The sequence below is a fragment of the Anarrhichthys ocellatus genome, unplaced genomic scaffold, assembly GCF_004355925.1.
Source record: "Anarrhichthys ocellatus isolate YVR2014 unplaced genomic scaffold, GSC_Weel_1.0 scaffold95, whole genome shotgun sequence".
In the NCBI taxonomy this organism is placed as follows: domain Eukaryota; kingdom Metazoa; phylum Chordata; class Actinopteri; order Perciformes; family Anarhichadidae; genus Anarrhichthys; species Anarrhichthys ocellatus.
The window spans coordinates 451149-469535 of record NW_022280125.1 but is presented as its reverse complement, the minus strand read 5'-3'; the positions used below and the strand labels follow the sequence as shown (position 1 = coordinate 469535).

The 18387-nt window shown below is 44.9% G+C and overlaps 1 protein-coding gene across 5 annotated transcripts; it reads left to right on the top strand.

The window, feature by feature from the left end:
* Positions 1–719: 719 nt before the first annotated feature.
* On the top strand, positions 720–18041 carry fpgs (folylpolyglutamate synthase). 5 transcript variants are annotated; one of them, XM_031875719.1, is made up of 15 exons: positions 720–1298; positions 1425–1478; positions 1709–1773; positions 2258–2372; positions 3564–3641; positions 4028–4089; positions 11692–11794; positions 12230–12307; positions 12391–12538; positions 12844–12927; positions 13382–13532; positions 13967–14042; positions 15741–15807; positions 16211–16354; positions 16581–18041. In XM_031875719.1, exons 1-15 carry the CDS (start codon positions 1266–1268, stop codon positions 16949–16951), a joined length of 1629 nt encoding a protein of 542 aa, XP_031731579.1. In that variant the 5' UTR covers positions 720–1265; the 3' UTR covers positions 16952–18041. The 5 variants fall into 5 exon arrangements, with proteins under 5 accessions (XP_031731579.1, XP_031731580.1, XP_031731576.1 ...); XM_031875720.1 differs by having other exon boundaries at positions 12796–12927; positions 16211–16246; XM_031875716.1 differs by having other exon boundaries at positions 12796–12927.
* The last annotated feature ends 346 nt before the right edge of the window (positions 18042–18387 follow it).

The window sequence follows — 18387 nt, the reverse complement described above, 5'->3', positions numbered from 1 at the left end:
TATATATGTTTATATATATGTATATATGTTTATATATATGTATATATATGTTTATATATATGTATATATATGTTTATATATGTGTGTGTATGTATGTATGTTTATATATATGTGTGTGTATGTTTATATATATGTGTGTGTATGTATGTATATATATGTGTGTGTGTGTATATGTATATGTGCATGTGTGTGTGTGTATATGTATATGTGCATGTGTGTGTGTGTATATGTATATGTGCATGTGTATGTGCGTGTATATGTGCATGTATATGTGCGTGTATATGTGCGTGTATATGTGCGTGTATATGTGCGTGTATATGTGCGTGTATATGTGCGTGTATATGTGCGTGTATATGTGCGTGTATATGTGCATGTATATGTGCATGTATATGTGCATGTATATGTGCATGTATATGTGCATGTATATGTATATGTGTATGTATATGTGTATGTATATGTGTATGTATATGTGTATGTATATGTGTATGTATATGTGTATGTATATGTGTGTATATGTATATATGTATGTGTATATATATACGTATATATGTATGTGTATATATATACGTATGTATGTATGTATGTATGTATGTGTGTATATATATATATATACATATGTATGTATGTGTGTGTGTATATATATATACATATGTATGTATGTATGTATATGTGTGTGTGTGTATGTATGTGTGTGTGTATATATATATACATATGTATGTATGTATGTATATGTGTGTGTGTGTATGTATATGTGTGTATATATAAATAAATAAAATTTAGACGCTCGCACACAGATCTTTATAGCTATAGATGGCAGTTAAATGCCTGTTAGCTTGTTTCAGCTGTTTGTCTATATCTGTGTAAGGAGGACATTGTGAGACAATGAAAAACTGGAGTCAAATTCTTTGCATGTGTACACCTACCAACACCTTTTTTAAAGCTCACTAATCACCACGTTAGATCCCGTTTGTTTAATCCGTTCTAAAACCAAAGTGTCCCAGGTCACTGTTTTATCGGGGGTTACGTACCACCCTGTTTCTTGGCTGGGACCAGGTACCAGCCAGGCACCGTGTTTTCCTCTCAGCAATACGTCGAAGGCTGTGACAGTGCGTCCAAGCTGCGGTCTTGTGCTGCGGTTCTAAAGATTTTACTCTTTGCTTTCGCTGCAGGACGCCATTTGCACTTTGAACACACTACAGACCAATGCCAGTGCTCTGGAGCAGGTACGGAGAGAGCGGAGCCACCCTCAGCTGCAGCTCCAGGCCATGAGAGGCTTCCTGGAACGAGCCGGCCTCACAGTGAGTCACTTCTATCAGCTCAAACACTACTCATGGAACATTGACCACTTCAAGGATTACAAAGAATGTGTGACAGAGTATTTACTTCCATCTGTCTTATCTGATGTTTTTGTGCCTGTTTTAAAGGTGGAGGAGCTAGAGCATCTCAATATCATTCATGTGACGGGAACAAAGGGCAAGGTGAGCTGAGCAGACACCCAGCCTGCTGGAGTGTTTCATATGTAGCATTTCGAAGGCACAGTGAGTAATGCTTTGACCAGACAAGTCGCATACACAAGTATTTACATTGTTTGTCTACATTTAGATCCTAGTTCATTCCTAAGTTCACATTAAGCAAGCTCTGACACTCATGTACACTGTTGTGGCAGCTATATGAGGGTGGCCTCTGAGTGTTTGCGTTTATCTTTCAGGGGTCAACATGTGCGTTCACTGAGCAGATTTTAAGAAGTTATGGCTTCCGCACAGGATTTTACAGGTAACACTGTGAATAAGCATATTGAATATGGAGGGAGGAAGTTGTCAGTTATGTCCTCATGCTTTTTGTTTTGAAACCAGAGATGGTACAGAGTATTACTGTTTTGAACTCCATAACTGACCAGTCCTCAGACAACCTTTTATCCACTGCTGAAACCTAACGACCTATGACTTAAGGTGTAGTCAGTGGCTGTGCTCTGTAGTGGCAAGGGTGGAGAAAGTCAGTGAAGGAAGTTCAGGTGGTTCAGGTATGACTTCATCTGTATTAGCGGTTCCAAAGATACCACAGGACCTATTGTGTTTGGATTCAGATGAATATGGGTCTGTTACATAGGGCTGCAAGTGTAATAAAACAAATTCATGTGAAATCAGGAAAATACAACGATTAACATTCATATTGATGCACCTTGCCATTGTATTTATTTACTTATCAGTCAGTCAAAAGTGACTAGACACTCCTTTTGATTTTTCTTTCTTGGTTGTAGTTCCCCACATCTGGTACAAGTCAGAGAGAGGATCCGAATCAACGGACAGCCCATTGGAAAAGAGCTCTTCACTAAATACTTTTGGCATGTTTATGGACGACTGGATGAAACTAAGGTAGGCTATATAACAAGGCAGAGATGTACAGTTTAAAAACGCAGTCCCTTCTCGTTTTAAATGTATGTGCTGTCTGTTTAACTGAAGATGGACTAGCTGGAAGGAAACCTGACCTCCAGACTAAGCATGGCTACTCATTTGCTTGGGTTAAATCAGTGTCACACTTGTAATTGAGTCCATAGTAAATGAAACCCCTCATGTCAGGATGAGCATGACCATCATGTGACGGCACACTTTGGTCACACTACCAGAAGTCAATGTGCAGTTTGATTCTTTAAATATTTTAGACAAATTTGGTCATTCTTTTAACAAAACACTTCCTGTGTGCCATAGAGAAAAAATGCCACTTGGAGACTAGAAATGCATTTCCTGCAGGAAATGTGTGTGAATGCTGACAGCTGAGATGAATTTCTAAGCACTGCTGGAAATACAGAAATCTTAAAGTGCAAATGCATTGCACTGGGCAGTCCTGGAAAGCAGGCAGAGTTAAAAGCTTTCAATGTGACTGTCTGATGTCCATAGGGAGGTTATTACATAAGAAGGGGGTATGATGGGAAAATATGTGTTTTTTTTCTCACCCTGGACACAGACAGGAGCCCAGAATTCTGGGAGTTGAGTCCTGATTGAAGTATAAGGTTTAAGGAGATCAGACAGTTAGGCAAGGGTGTGTCCATTCACAACTTAAAGTCTCATCAGACATGGATAGGTAGCCAATGAAGGCCTACCTCGAGACAACACGGCCACTGAAGGAGTTGGCGATGACAGAGAAACAATCCTGCTGCAGGACTTGATACAAATGTATTTCCGCTTTTTATAGAAGAATTAAAAAATATAAATGACAGTTGTCAGGGCATGAAACCAATAATCTTTTGATCTCCGTTAGTGCTGAAACTAATTATTAAATCGAATCAAGTAGTTGTTTGCATAGAAACTTTGCAAACAAGGTCAGCAGTAATTAATAGTGAGAGGCGACTGCGGCTAAGTGCAGAGCAGGGCCGTCCTTCAATCAGAGGATCGGCGGTTGGATCCCCGGCTAGTCGCATGTTGCTGTGTCCTTGAGCAAGACACTTAACCCCAAAATTGCTCCTGTAGCTGTGCCTACGGTGTATGAATATAATCTGAATTGTAAGTTGCTTTGAAAAAAAGCGTCTGCTAAATGTCTGTAATGTTCCCTCTCTTTGACCTCTTCAGGACGCGCATGGAGGGACGATGCCTGCATACTTCCGTTTCCTCACCATCTTGGCCTTCCATGTGTTTCTTCAGGAGAAGGTATGCTAGCAGGCCTCTGCTGCCTTCATCAGCAGGCAGCTCAATCATACAGAAGTTATAGATGTATCATTTGGCACCGAAAAACCTGGCGATAAACGGCAAAGTTCCAGCCTTTAGTTTTGAATATGCTAAGTTTCTACTAACTTGTCTTCAGAGATGAGCTGTTCTGGCTATTTCTTTGAGCTTGTGTGCAGCATGAAAGTTTAAAGATGATCCACAATGGAAAGTTCATTCTGACAGTTGTAAGATGTCTTGTGCTGCATCGTTGTGTTTGATGGACAGACTAGTGGACTGACGTCCCCATCCTCAAGCCCACTAGCAGGCAAAACGTTTTTACTTCAATGACTAACTTCCTTGGAATCTAAATAACTCTTTTCTTTGTCCAGGTTGATTTGGCTGTAATTGAAGTAGGGATTGGTGGTGCATATGACTGCACCAACATTATAAGGTAAGACTCCATCCATCCATCCATCCATCCATTTTCCTCCGCTTATCCTGGGTCGGGTCGCGGTGGCAACAGGCCAAGCAGGCTGACCCAGACTTCCCTCTCACCGACAACATGTTGCAGCTCATTCTGGGGGATCCCGAGGCGTTCCCAGGCCAGCTGGGAGATGTAATCCCTCCAGCGTGTTCTGGGTCTTCCCCGGGGTCTCTTCCCAGTTGGACGTGCCTGGAAAACCTCCAGTGGGAGGCATCCTAATTAGATGCCCGAACCACCTCAGCTGACTCCTTTCGACACGAAGGAGTATCGGCTCGACTCCAAGCTCCCTCCTGATGACAAGCTCCTTACCCTATCTCTAAGGCTGAGCCTGGCCACCCTACGGAGGAAGCTCATTTCGGCCGCTTGTAGCCGCGACCTTGTCCTTTCGATCACGACCCAGAGTTCGTGACCATAGGTGAGGGTAGGAACGTAGACCGAGTGGTAAATTGAGAGCTTTGCCTTCCGGCTCAGCTCCCTCTTCACCAAGACGGTCCGGTGCAGCGCCTGCTTTACTGCTGCAACCGATCCGTCTGTCGATCTCCCGCTCCATCGTACCCTCACTCGTGAACAAGACCCCGAGATACTTGAACTCCTTCGCTTGAGGTAGGCACTCCGTCCCCACCTGGAGGGAGCAATCCACCGGTTTCCGGCAGAGCACCATGGCCTCAGATTTGGAGGTGCTAACTCTCATCCCCGCCGCTTCACACTCAGCTTCAAACCGCCCCAGTGAATGCTGGAGGTCACGATCCGAGGAGGCTAACAGGACCACATCATCTGCAAACAGCAGAGAGGCGATCCCGAGATCGCCGAACCTGACGTTCTCCACCCCCAGGCTGCGCCTAGATATCCTGTCCGTGAAAGTCACGAACAGGACCGGAGACAAAGGGCAGCCCTGGCGGAGGCCAGCACCCACCGGGAACATGTCTGACTTATTGCCGAGAATGCGGACACAGCTCCTACTGCAGTCGTACAGAGACCGGATCGCCCGTTGTAATGGGTCCGGCACCCCATACTCCCGCAGCACCCCCCACAAGAACCCCCGAGGGACCCGGTTGAAAGCCTTCTCCAAGTCCACAAAGCACATGTAGACTGGTTGGGCAAACTCCCAGAACCCCTCCAGTAGTCTTGCGAGGGTAAGGAGCTGGTCCACTGTTCCACGGCCGGGACGGAATCCGCATTGCTCCTCTTGTATCTGAGGTTCGACAAACGGTCGGAGCCTCCTTTCCAGCACCCTGGCATAAGCCTTCCCCGGGAGGCTGAGTAGTGTGATATCCCGGTAATTCGAGCACACTCTCCGGTCCCCCTTTTTGAAAATGGGAACCACCACCCCGGTCTGCCAGTCCATGGGCACTGATCCCGACCCCCATGCGACATTGAAGAGGCGTGTCAGCCAGGACAGCCCAACTATGTCCAGCGCTTTCAGCATCAGGGCGGATCTCATCCACCCACGGCGCCTTGCCACCAAGGAGCTTTTTGACTACCTCAGTGGCCTCTGCCAGGGATATGGGTGAGCCTCCCCCTAGATCTTCAGGCGCTGCCTCCTCTGCAGAGGACATGTTGGTCGGGTTTAGGAGTTCCTCAAAGTGCTCTTTCCACCGCCCGACGATGTCCCCTGTCCGGGTCAGCAGCCCCCCCCCCCCCCCTGCTGAGAACAGCCTGGGCTAAGCCCTGCTTTCCCTTCCTGAGCCGTCGGATGGTTTGCCAGAACCTCCTTGAGGCCAACCGAAAGTCCTTCTCCATGGCCTCCCCGAACTCCTCCCATGCCCGAGTTTTAGCATTCGCGACTACCGCAGCTGCAGCCCTTCTGGCCTGCCGGTACCTGTCAGCTGCTTCGGGAGACCCCTGGGCCAACCAGGCCTCGAAGGTCTCCTTCTTCAGCTTGACGGCTTCCCTCACCTCTGGTATCCACCACCGGGTTCTAGGGTTGCCGCCACGACAGGCACCGATGACCTTCCGGCCACAGCTCCTAGCGGCCGCGTCCACAATAGAGGCTTTGAACATGGTCCATTCGGATTCCATGTCCCCAACCTCCCTCGGGATGTGAGAGAAGTTCTTCCGGAGGTGGGAGTTAAAGACCTCCCGGACAGGGTCCTCCGCCAGACGTTCCCAGTTCACCCTCACTACACGTTTGGGCTTGCCGGGTCTTTCCAACCGGTTCCCCTGCCATCTGATCCAACTCACCACCAGGTGGTGATCAGTTGACAGCTCTGCTCCTCTCTTCACCCGAGTGTCCAAGACATATGGCCGCAAATCATATGATACGATTACAAAGTCGATCATTGATCTCCGGCCTAAGGTGTTCTGGTACCAGGTACACTTATGAGCCACCTTATGTTTGAACATGGTGTTCGTTATGGCCAAACCGTGGCAAGCACAGAAGTCCAATAACGAGACACCATTCGGGTTCAGACCGGGCAAGCCGTTCCTCCTAATCACCCCCCGCCAGGTTTCTCCGTCATTGCCCACGTGAGCCTTGAAGTCCCCCAGGAGAACTATGGAGTCGGTAGGTGGCGCCCTTTCCAGGACCCCTCCCACCGACTCCAAGAAGGCCGGATACTCTGAACTGCTGTTTGGTGCATAAGCACAAACCACAGTCGGAGCCTTGCTCCCCGCAACCCGTAGGCGCATGGAGGCGACCCTCTCGTTCTCCGGGGAGAACTCCAACACAGCGGCGCTCAGCCGGGGGCTCGTGAGTATCCCCACTCCCGCCCGGCCCCTCTCACCCTGGGCAACTCCGGAAAAGGACAAAGTCCAACCCCTCTCCAGGAGCTTGGTTCCAGAGCCAGCGCTGTGTGTGTGGGGAGGTGAGTCCAACTATATCTAGCTGGTATCGCTCCACCTCCTGCACCAGCTCTGGCTCTTTCCCCGCTAGCGAGGTGACGTTCCACGTCCCTAGAGCTAGTCTATGCTGCCGGCGATCGGCTCGCCCAGGCCTCCCGCCTGACCCGCCGCCCGGTCTGCATTGCACTCGACCCCGATGCTTGTCCCTGCGGGTGGTGGGTCCACAGGGTGGCTGCTCCATGCTGTTTATTCGGGCTGAGCCCGACCAGGCCCCATGGCCGAAGGCCCGACCACCAGACACTTGCCGACGAGCTCCCCTCCTGGGTCTAGCTCCGGGAGGGTGCCCCGGTTTCCCTGGTCCGGGCGAGGTGGCTAAAGTCCGTGGGCTGCTTATCATTAGGGTCGTTTGAACCGCTCTTAGTCTGGGCTCTCCACCGAGACCTATTTGCCTTGGGAGACCCTACCAGGGGCTAATGCCCCGGACAACATAGCTCCCAGGATCACTGAGCCACTCGAACTCCTCCACCACGTTAAGGTGGTGATTCGCAGAGGAGAGACTCAATATTTATAAAGTGATTGTTATTTACTTGCTCTTTCAAACTGGAAATATTGCTGAACTAGAATTTGATATATCTATTTCTGTCCATAACTTGTCCTGAAATGACTACAGTTTCAGAACAGACTTCAGATCAGACACTTCTGAACAGAGTGTCTGTAAAAGAGCACTGATATTTACATAGTTATTTATTGGAGAATGAAGCTTTAAATTTGACTGTGTATGACTGTAATGTCACTTTGGTACACAGACACACAACAGCTGTAATATCTCTAACGGTTTGGACCCAATAAAGGGATGCTGTAGCATCTCAATAAAAGGTGCTTGATCAACAGGAGAGCTGAGAACACTTACAGGTAGCAGTGTTACTTCACAACCTGCCTTAGTGGAGGGATTTACTCTACATGTCTTTTCTGACTGAGAGCCGGATGAGTGCTCAATAAATCGACAGGTTCTACTCTCTGTTCTGGCATACGCATATATTCATGTTCTAAAACCAGTCCTAGTTCAAAAGTTGCAGCTGCTGTTAAAGGATACGCAAAGAGAGTTTGTTGGGGACTATTTTCAGCAGCGGATGAATCCACATGTGTTGCTCTTGTGAGTATTTGAGTCAGCAGGACGGTGTATGTGGGACTGAGTCTAAATAAAGTACAGTGTGTGTGTTGATGGTGATGAAGGAACATGTCACCAGAGCAACAGTGAGGCTCATTGATGTGTTTTAATGGAGCTCTATGGACAGAGGAAGAAGAGACGCAGCTTTGCACAAGTATTTATCCCCCTTGCTGTTTTCCCTATTTTGTTGCGTTACAACCTGGAATTAGAATGGATTTTTTTATTTGGATTTCATGTAATGGACCTTCACAAAATAGTCACTTTCTTAAAAATTCAAAACTGTACGTGCACATGTTATGAAGTCCATAAATAAAATGATAATGGTGCTACCAATTACCTTCAGAAGTCATAATTGGTTAAATAAAGTCCACCTGCGATCAAGTGTCGCATGATCTGTGATACTTAGAATGAGCACCATTCCATTAATTATTTCAAAATGGAAAGAATATGGCACCACAACCAACCGCCCTAAAGAGGACCAATACTCGGGGAGCAAGGGACCAAAGGGCTGGAGAGCTCCACAGTGTCTTTCTTCTTTTTTTTTTTTCTTTTTTTTTTCTTTTTTTTTTCTTTTTTTTTTACCACTTTTCAGTTGTTTTGTTATAGTTTAATCCACATGGTTCTTAATTTCAAATTTAGCCCCTTAATTATTTACAAGATAAACTTTGATTGTGATATAAAGGATAACATTTTAGATTTAGATTTTGACACTATATATTATTGTTATAGTTTGTCTTTTTATTGAAATGCTTATCAGCCATAAATCCCTGCTACTGTCCCATATTGACAGTGAGGTCATTTGTAAGGTATCATTTCAAAATATTTTCTCAATAAACTTTCACTTTTGAGGACAGAATTATAGATATTTACTACATGGGAATAGTTTACTAATGCACATGTAGTGTGAGTGATGGTAAAGTCTGATGCCACAGCTGTTTTGAGCATTTGCAGACATGCCTCTATCTATGGCGAGGATCCAGGACAAACAGTTTATAGGTTACATCCGGTTACCCAGTGAGTCCTCCTCCCTCCAACAGACTGGAGCCATGTTGTACTATTTGGCCAAAGTCCAAAGCTCCACTGACCACTGGACGGGTGCAGTGCTGTGTTTTTACTAAAACAATAAGATTTGTAAAATATTTAGAGAACTTCATAGTGCTTTATCCCTGCAAATGTTGTTAGACGATTGGGCATAGTAAGCCTCATATCTTGTTCAATTTAAACATGAAGACAGCATGGAAGTGTGATGCACAGGGTGAGAGGGAAAGCCCATCAGCTACAGGAAAGAATTATCTTTCTTTCTTTCCAAAAATGTATTAACTTCTACATTAAATTTGAACAGGGATTTGTTTGTGGGTTATGCGCTCAAAAGAATTGGTGAAGCCATCAAAACTATCACAGCACTGCCAAACGAAACACCCAGACCTAGTTGGAAAACCGAAAAAAGAACAAGCAAGTGTTTAAAAGCTAAATCGAACGTAACGGCATTACGTGCATCTTTCCTTGTGGAAACCACATGGGTAAAACCAAAAGGCCTTTCATTCCAATTAGTCCTACGACCATCTGCTGACAGTTAAGAGCAGCAGTCGGTAAAGTCTCCCAGATCTCCATCTGATAACACTGTTGCCAGGAGAAATGATGACATGACAGAAGATGTTGTCAATGATTGAGGTATTCCTCTTGATATGCACGGAAAGTTGACTCATAAGACATGGACAATAAAGCTATTGTCATATTTTCCAAGATGACTTTCATAAGGATCTTTTATGTGCATCGTCCTTGCCAACTCACATTTGATCTGCGAGAGCAGATTGAGAAATTCCAGACTCAAAGCTGTCTGCTGTATCTGCCACTCTGCAGGGCTCAACAACAAGGATTGCCCAATTGCCCGGGGCAAGTAAAATGTCAGGTCGGGCTAGTAAATCTAGCAAATCCCTCGCCCAATCCAGCAAGGGATGAAAAAATTATGAAACACTTTTTCTCCGTAGCTGATGATGTCCGTAGCTACAAGTTGTATAGGGGCAAGTAGATTTCTGCCATGCTATGAATGAACTTAGCTTGTCACCACAGGGGAAACTGCCTCTGACGTGACATTTTCAAGAAGAAATCGTTGTTTCCCCAGTTTGTCACAGCATCTGGAAGCTGGTGCGTGATCACCTGAAAGGAGCTTTCAGTTCGGCAACCTTCCTCCCATCCCTTTGGCTGTGCATCAAAACTGAGAACCGCGTCCTCTCTGCATTAATGAAAACATTGGTGAAGCTTTAACGTTTCAGGTCTCCAGGACTGAGAAGGTTGAGAATCCCTACTGCTGGGTATGCTGTGATGTCACTGTTGGGTGTGGTTACAGGTGCAAAAGAACAGCCAGCAGAGGGCAGCCTGCTGTTCAGTTATTCACAAAGGTGTTTCTTTTGTGTTTGAATAAGAAGAATTACAGGGTGGTTGGTGTGAGCAGTAATAGCCACCAGGGCTGAACAGACAAAGAAAAGAAAGTCAAACATTGTGACATATGTCTCATGAATAATATTAGAGAGCCGCTCATCAATCTTTAAGTGCAGAGTGATATGATTATATTTACCAAACTATTCTGGTCTCTGGGTTTGTGAGGAGCCGTGACTTGATTGTGTGACTCGACATGTCATGTGAGGTGTGTTGCTGAGGACCAGAGGAAGCTCAGTGTTCAGTGTCGACTTGTTCTGAGCGATTCTCCAGAAAGCTGCAAGCAGCAACAGCACAGGTCAGACATGCAGCCCGTTGTCAACACACAGCTTTCAGCAGACACTCGTAGGACAGTTAGTTGACAGTAAAGTGTGCTTGGCACAAAATGATGAGGCTGACTGTAATACTGATGATACTGAAGAGCTTGCCAGTTACTGCTTAAAGTCACATTGAAGGATACTGTTGCTTGTTTGTGTGCAGTGAAAGCTCCTCTCGCTATACGTTATACTGGCGCTTGGCTTCGTAGCGTATCTCCGAGCATGAACGGAGGCGTATATGGTCTGCGTGCCTTTCGTTGCATTCTTCTCTGAAACGCCAGAGAGTGTACAAACAAAATGAACTGTGAAGAACGAGTTAAACCGACAAGTAGCCACGACCTCCTCCATGCTGAGGAGGGATTGTAATTATCAATGAACTCGTATCTCACATTCATGGACTACTTTATCACCTTTATACAATCCCTGTCAAGAAACAAGTCGAGTAGTAAATGCATTATAAAGAAACAAAGGCTGAATATCTGTAAACTATTTGATTTGGCTGCAAAATATTTACTCAAATGTAGATTTTTAACACCTGTTTGTAAAGCATTTAAAAATTAATTTGCCTTTTTTGTATGACATGTAAATAGTGCTTTTGTCAGTGAACCAAAGCCAATTAATTTAACGTCTCTGCAGTGAACTATTTGTAACTTTAACGTGTTGCAATATGTTTAAAATCGCAATAATATGGTATTGTGACTTGCATATTGTGCTAATCTGGTATTGTGGGGCATCTGATCCCAACCCTATTTATCACTACCTGTAGTTACTGATTTACTGCCACCATGAAGTTTTGTTTACAACTTTATCAGTGATGTAATAAAATTGGACCAATGTCCTTCCTCCTCTGTGGTTGTGTGTCCACAGGAGGCCGTGGGTGTGTGGTATCTCCTCTCTGGGTATAGACCACACTCAGATTCTTGGAGACACCATTGAAAAGATCGCCTGGCAAAAAGGAGGCATCTTCAAGGTCAGTAATCATCAGAAATGTGTCATTGTGATTGCACTTGGATGAGTAATATGACAAAAACATAGTCTTATATCTTAGTCTTCATCAGCAGATGGAGTTTGTTATGTTGTCAATTTAGTTTTGTGAGTTGATTTTGGTGCAGCCAGGATTTTGAACAACTCCATGAAAACTGAGCAAACTCCATCCACTGATGAAGACCGTGTATTTGGAAGTGCTGGGAAATGCTAGTAAGTGGACCTTGAGTTAAGCTGGGGTATTTTAAGGTCAAGAATAAAGCTAAACCGTGAGTTACGATGTCTTCATACTTGAATTCAGACCTGCTGAGGAGACATTGACGTTCTTAAGAATAAAACAACTCATTGTTGTTCAGTAGTGTTCTACTTCTCCGCTGCTCTGTGAGCTCATTTGCTGTTAATCATGTGCATGCGTTTTCAGCAAGGGGTTCCTGCCTTTACAGTCAAACAGCCAGAAGATGCAATGGTTATGCTCAGGAGCAGGGCCAAAGAGATGAGAGTAAGTGACCAGTCGCACTGATGCAGAGTTTCTCTGCTCCAGCTGCTCGGTTTCCTGTAATATGGTCTAACCTGTTGTTGTAGTGTCCTCTGTGGGTGTGTCCAGAGCTGGAGGACTACCAGGCAGATTGTGGACCTTTGCGTCTGGGCCTGGCAGGACAGCACCAGCGGTCCAACGCCTCCCTAGCCCTCCAGCTGAGTCACACTTGGCTGCAGAAGAGATGTCTACCAGGTGGGACAGGTGGTCTGTATGTCACATCATAAGAGAAGCTACCTCTCAATTTATAGGTATTTAGGAGATTCTTCTCAAATCAGATCAGCCTCCAAAGTTCATTTTCCCCCTCTTGGTGAGGTGAAGCTAAAAAACACCCACATTTAATCATGCGTTTCTTTTTCTGTAAATGTCCTGTCATAGAGTGTAACTAACACCTACGTCTGACTGAAAGAATACAAGCCAGCAGCAGTGTTGTGTATTCCATGTCTGAAAAGGGCTTGAGGCTGTCTCAGTTTCCACATCACCCTGTCCTGGCTCAACAGATAAGAGCTTTCCCTCCACCAGTGTTGAGAACACAGCGGGACGTCAGGTGGCTTCCTTCAAGCTCAGCCCCATCATGATAAAAGGTGAGTCCTGCAGAACAACCAATCACTGTAGAGCAGAGCAGAATTGGATCAGGACCAAGGTCATTCCTTTGCTGAGTTTTCCACCTTTGACTGAGCTACCATGTCACAATTCTAATCAATTGCGACATAACTCTTTCTGCAAAATTAGGAGCTGTGAAAGTAATAATAATATAGAAGTATAGTAATTAATAATAACCTTAATCAATAATAATTCATTGACTTGAAAAACATCCACATGGTTCACATGGTCCCGCTTCGATGTCTGATTCAATATTGATTTGATTTGGGATATTTCAGTTATAATACCAACATTGCTTGGAAATGAAAGAGATTTTCGAAGAACTACTATCCGATTAGGCGTCAAGATGTAGAAATGGCGTGTCCTCTTTCTGTTTGAAATACACAGTGAAAATCTTCAGTGGTAGTTGTGATATTAGTGACTGTTTGGTCTCAGGGCTGGCAGACACGGAGTGGCCTGGAAGGAACCAGACTCTGAAACACGGAGCAGTCACCTACTTCTTGGATGGAGCTCACACCATGCGCAGCATGCAGGCCTGTGTCCACTGGTTCAGAGAGACTGCAGCCAAGCATGAAAGGAACTCAAGGTGAGGGTCACTCATGACACTCGGTGTACCCGCATCTACCCAGCAACCTGATGTGAAGCTGCACTGGTCACTGCTGATAGGATGCGTCTCTTCACACTTGGTTATTACAGGAGGTGCTCATAACATACTTGCTGTAACGCATTGCATTGTGATTTGTATATCACTCGGGTGATGGCTGCTTCATCTCTCTGTCACACACCTGTTACTACTTGCAGAAATGAAGCACTCCAAGCCTACTGGTTTAGTGGAGTGGCTCACAAGACCACATGTTAAAACATCATGACATGAAGCTGTAGCACAGCTGGCTCATCCTCCATGTTGGTTTCCAGAAGTGGAAATCAGACTACCTAATTGTTTCTGATACTAGAGCAGCAGACATTTTGTCAAACAGCTAAACAGTACTGATGTAAAGCCATGACATGTTTGTGTTGTAGTGGACCTGTGGCCAGAGTTTTGCTGTTCAATGCCACAGGAGAGAGAGACTCAGCAGCCATGCTGAAACTACTGGTGGTGAGTACAACTGCTTTCAGCAACACAGGGAATGAGGCCATTGTCTTAACAGCTATTATAGGTGCTAAAATAGATATTCACAGCATTAATATCTCATCAAATAACTAGTGTCTATGTAAAGATGTAGTGTAGTAATGTCTACCTTGAGCAGAGAAGGAAGTCTCTCCCCCTGATTAGGGTCTAGGGATGGGGGTGTAACGGTGATAAATAAACCCAGGGAAAACGAATCCTGGGCAGCGGATGAGTAAACAAAAAGGATTCTCACAATGCAACAACTGAAAACTACTTTCTTAAAAATGAAAGCGACACTAACACCACAACAGTAAACACTCTAATGGGTCAGGCTAACAACAACAGTACACACGGCTTGAACGGAGGAACCAACACACACAGCCTGTGCGCTGCTACTTGGCTCACATGGTTGCCTCTCTCGATCTCCCAGAACCTTAACCACCATGGCACTAATCGGCGATTGAGCCCATCCGCGTTCGCTCACACGCTGCAGCTGCTAGGCAGGAACAAGGGTGGCACCTGAATGGACACTGGGGGGGTGGGTTCGAGAGAGAGCAGAGAGACAACAACACGGCACGTAACACTCCCTCCCATAGCACCAAACCATAGTTTGGCCACAACCAACCTCCATTAATACATCCTATATGAATTTAACATGAAGACAAATCTCTCCCACGGGTCAGAGCATTCTCTGCCCCCTTCTGGTGCTTTATTTCTGTATTAACACCGTGCACCAGCAGGGCCCAACGCATCAACCGCTGGTTATGATTGCACACCTGGCCAGGACGACAAGAGGGTCACAGTCACCGGCGATGAACTTCAAAATGCTGAAGGGAGAGAAGCTGGTGGTGCTTCAACTTCACAGAGAAGTAGCACACAGTTAGGAACACACCTGCCTCGCCCTGTTGTTTTTATTCAACATTAATTTAATTCATTATACTATATTGATCCCTTTAAGGGGGAAATTTGTCTCTGCATTTGACCCATCCCTGTATATAGGGATCAGTGGGCTGCCAATGACAGGCGCCCGGGGAGCTGTTAGGGGTTCAGTGTCTTGCTCAGGTACACTTCGACACGTGATACGTCCCAGTCGAGGATCAAACCATTGACCTTGCGGTTGCCAGACAACCCTCTTAACCCAGTGAGCCACGGTTGCCCCGAATAGAGTTGGATAGTAAAAATAAGTTGTTTTTTTTCTAGTAAGGCAATAGCATACTATTTGAAGGATAAAAGTTGTATTTTCTACCTTTCATGCATACATTGGTTTCTTAGCTAGGAATACAAACCAGGGCCATAATGCACCCCAGGATTTCACACAAATACAATGAACATTAAAAAAATCATTTCTACAGTTTTTACTGAATGAGTAAAATGTAACTGTTTTTAAGAATGAAGAATGTATGGCAAATACTTGTTTCTGATTGGCTCTTCCTGCTCTGTGCATACATCATGTGACCATTAGACAGCAGATCTTTTTTACTACACACAAGTCTAATACATCTGGGCTTAAAGGCTCTGCGGAGTCAACTCCAACAATGGATGTTTTAATCAGGACCATTAGTTCTAATCTGTGTAACCTGATATGAAGATGAAAACCGGACCCTGACTGAAGCAAGCTACATATGGTCAGTACTGGCACACAGTCATCAGACATTTATGTCTTTTACTTTCCTTTTTTCTTTTCAGCCGTGTCATTTTGATTTTGCTGTGTTCTGCCCAAACATCACTGAAGCCATCGCTTCTTGCAATGCAGGTGAGATCATGGAGCCGGTTGTTTCTGGCTCTTGACACAAACCGTGAACTCTGAAATGATTAGAACCATATGTGTTTAGCCCATTAACTACAAATCACATGTACTCGTCATGACTCCTACTTTCCCATAGCATAGTGTTGAGATTGATTCCCACTTCTGGACAGCCAGTGGTTCATTTAAAGGGTTGAGCATTTTGGGAAATATGCATGTTTGCTTTATTTCCTGAGACTGAGATGAGAAGATTGATATGTCTCTCAGGTCTGTGCACTAATTACAGAGCTGGAGTCAGGACGGGGTTGACCTAGTTAAGCATAAAGATTGGAAGCAGCTAGCCTGGCTGTGTCCAAAGATCCAAACATGCTAACATGCTGCATCTCGTTTGTTAAATCCATTCTGTTGGAAGGATTTCCTGATGAAGAACCAGCTTTGGCGGCCGTCGGTGAGCACAGGTTTTGGTCTCCTTACAGGCACAATGGAACCAACACTGGCAACCTGAGTGTGATGACAAACTTCAGCAGGCACAGTCACTGCACCCGACTATTGTTCGGCAAGAAACTGTTTTTAAATAAGAATAAAGAACGCCAATAAACACATTTCCCAAAATGTTGAACTATTGCTCTAGATCTCTATTGCTAAAGAGAGATTTGAAAATGGTCCCAGTCCTATCTGTAAAACTGTGTTTCAACTCAGTACAATATTGAAGTGCTTTTGTGTTCCAAATAAAGCCAGAAACACTATGACCTTAGTCATCCTGTCTCTCCCACACCTCTCAGACCAGCAGAACTTCAACGTCTCGGTGGAGAACATGTTGACTCGCTGCCTGGACAATGAGAGAAGCTGGCATCTCCACAACGGCATGGGCAATACCAAAGGTACTCAGCTGCTCATTGAGGACAGCCTGGTCCCTGAAAAGAAGGCCGACACCCTGGTCTTTCCCTGCATCCTCAGCGCCCTCCAGTGGATCACCCAGGGCAGGGATTCGGTGCTGGCAGACTCAGCCAAGAGAGACTTGCCAGTTAAACCCAGCGTCATGGCCAAAGCTGCTCCGCTCTGCGATGCGGCCGAGATCCACATCCTCATAACCGGAAGCCTCCACCTAGTAGGAGGAGTCCTCAAACACCTCGACACAGCTTCCTCTAAGTAAACGGACCATGTGAAATTCAAACAGTTTAGATAACGGCACGCACTGCCAACATGCACGTTTACCTTTGTGGAAGAAAAATGATTTCTGTCTGTATCGATGAGTTTTTTTTACATACTAGCTCATGGACAGTGACTTCAGGCATGTAGCTGAAAGGGATTAGCGCTACCCAGGTATTGTAGCTGACGCTAGGAGCCCCCAAATTCAGACCAAGGCAGCTTCAGTCCTCACTACAGCCCAGCTTCACCCAGAGCCTTACAGACGACCGCACAAACGTGTGGAGCTCACATCTCTAGTCTTACTTGAAGCCAAATATGTTTACATGCAAAGGGTACCTTCATGTCCACCACAATGTGAGCTGAGTTGGCTAAACCGGAACGATGTCTGTGCTTCAGTCATCCCCGGTGTGGTCACGTTTTATAATATTACATTAATTGCACCAAAAAGTGCTTCATCTAGTTGAGTTTTTTGTTTTTTTACTCTTGGCTATTACCTTTCACTCTTTTTTTATTTTATTTTTCTGAAAACCATTTGACATGGTTTCTACTCTTATTGTGTTGTTTCATACACATGGCCTACACATTTCCTTTAGTGGAGGTGTACATATTCTGTATGTGTGTGTTTGCACCAGATGGATTCATGTAACAAACTCGATTCAGTTTAATCTGTTTTACACTGGAATGATTTAACTGACCCCTCATTTGCATTATCTGACTGTCCTACATACAATTATTGTATAATTTTGAAATATATTGAAACTGTATAAAATACTGGGTCTAATATGTACTAATTTATTAGGGTCTTAATGTTGTCATGGTGATCCATCCAGTGAAGCTCACAGAGGTCATCAGCTGGACAGGAAGTTCATTCACATCTATCCACCCTGTAACCTCAAATGACTTTTCAATTCACTTTCAAATCAAGACATGAAATAAATGCACTTAAATGGAACTTGTCACTTGTAAGTAGTGAAGATGAAATCTGCTCACATCTTTAAAATGAGTCAATTAAGAAATATAGATATATGGAAATTGTCCCTCATTATTTCTTGTTCTCTCCTTCGTGAACCTAATATGTTTTATGATTAAAGACACAATTCTTGGGTGTGAATGGGTGAATGATGACATGTAGTGTTAAAGAGCTTTGAGTGGTTGGAAGACTAGAAAAGCGCTGTACAAGTACAGTCCATTTACCATCGACTATAAAAGTCTTTCCAAAATGTAGCCCATCAACTTTAGGGGAAGGACCTGTTTACTACCCTTCAGAGGGACTCCAGAAGCCCAACCCCTGCACAAGGCATCAGCATCAGTGGTGGTAGAGGGAGTCTGGCAGCACTCATGCTCCTGTACAGATCCACTAGTACACTGAAGATCACAATAGTTATATCTGTATAGGAATTTATTGACAAAGACGTTCTCTGGGAGGCAATAATGTGTTTC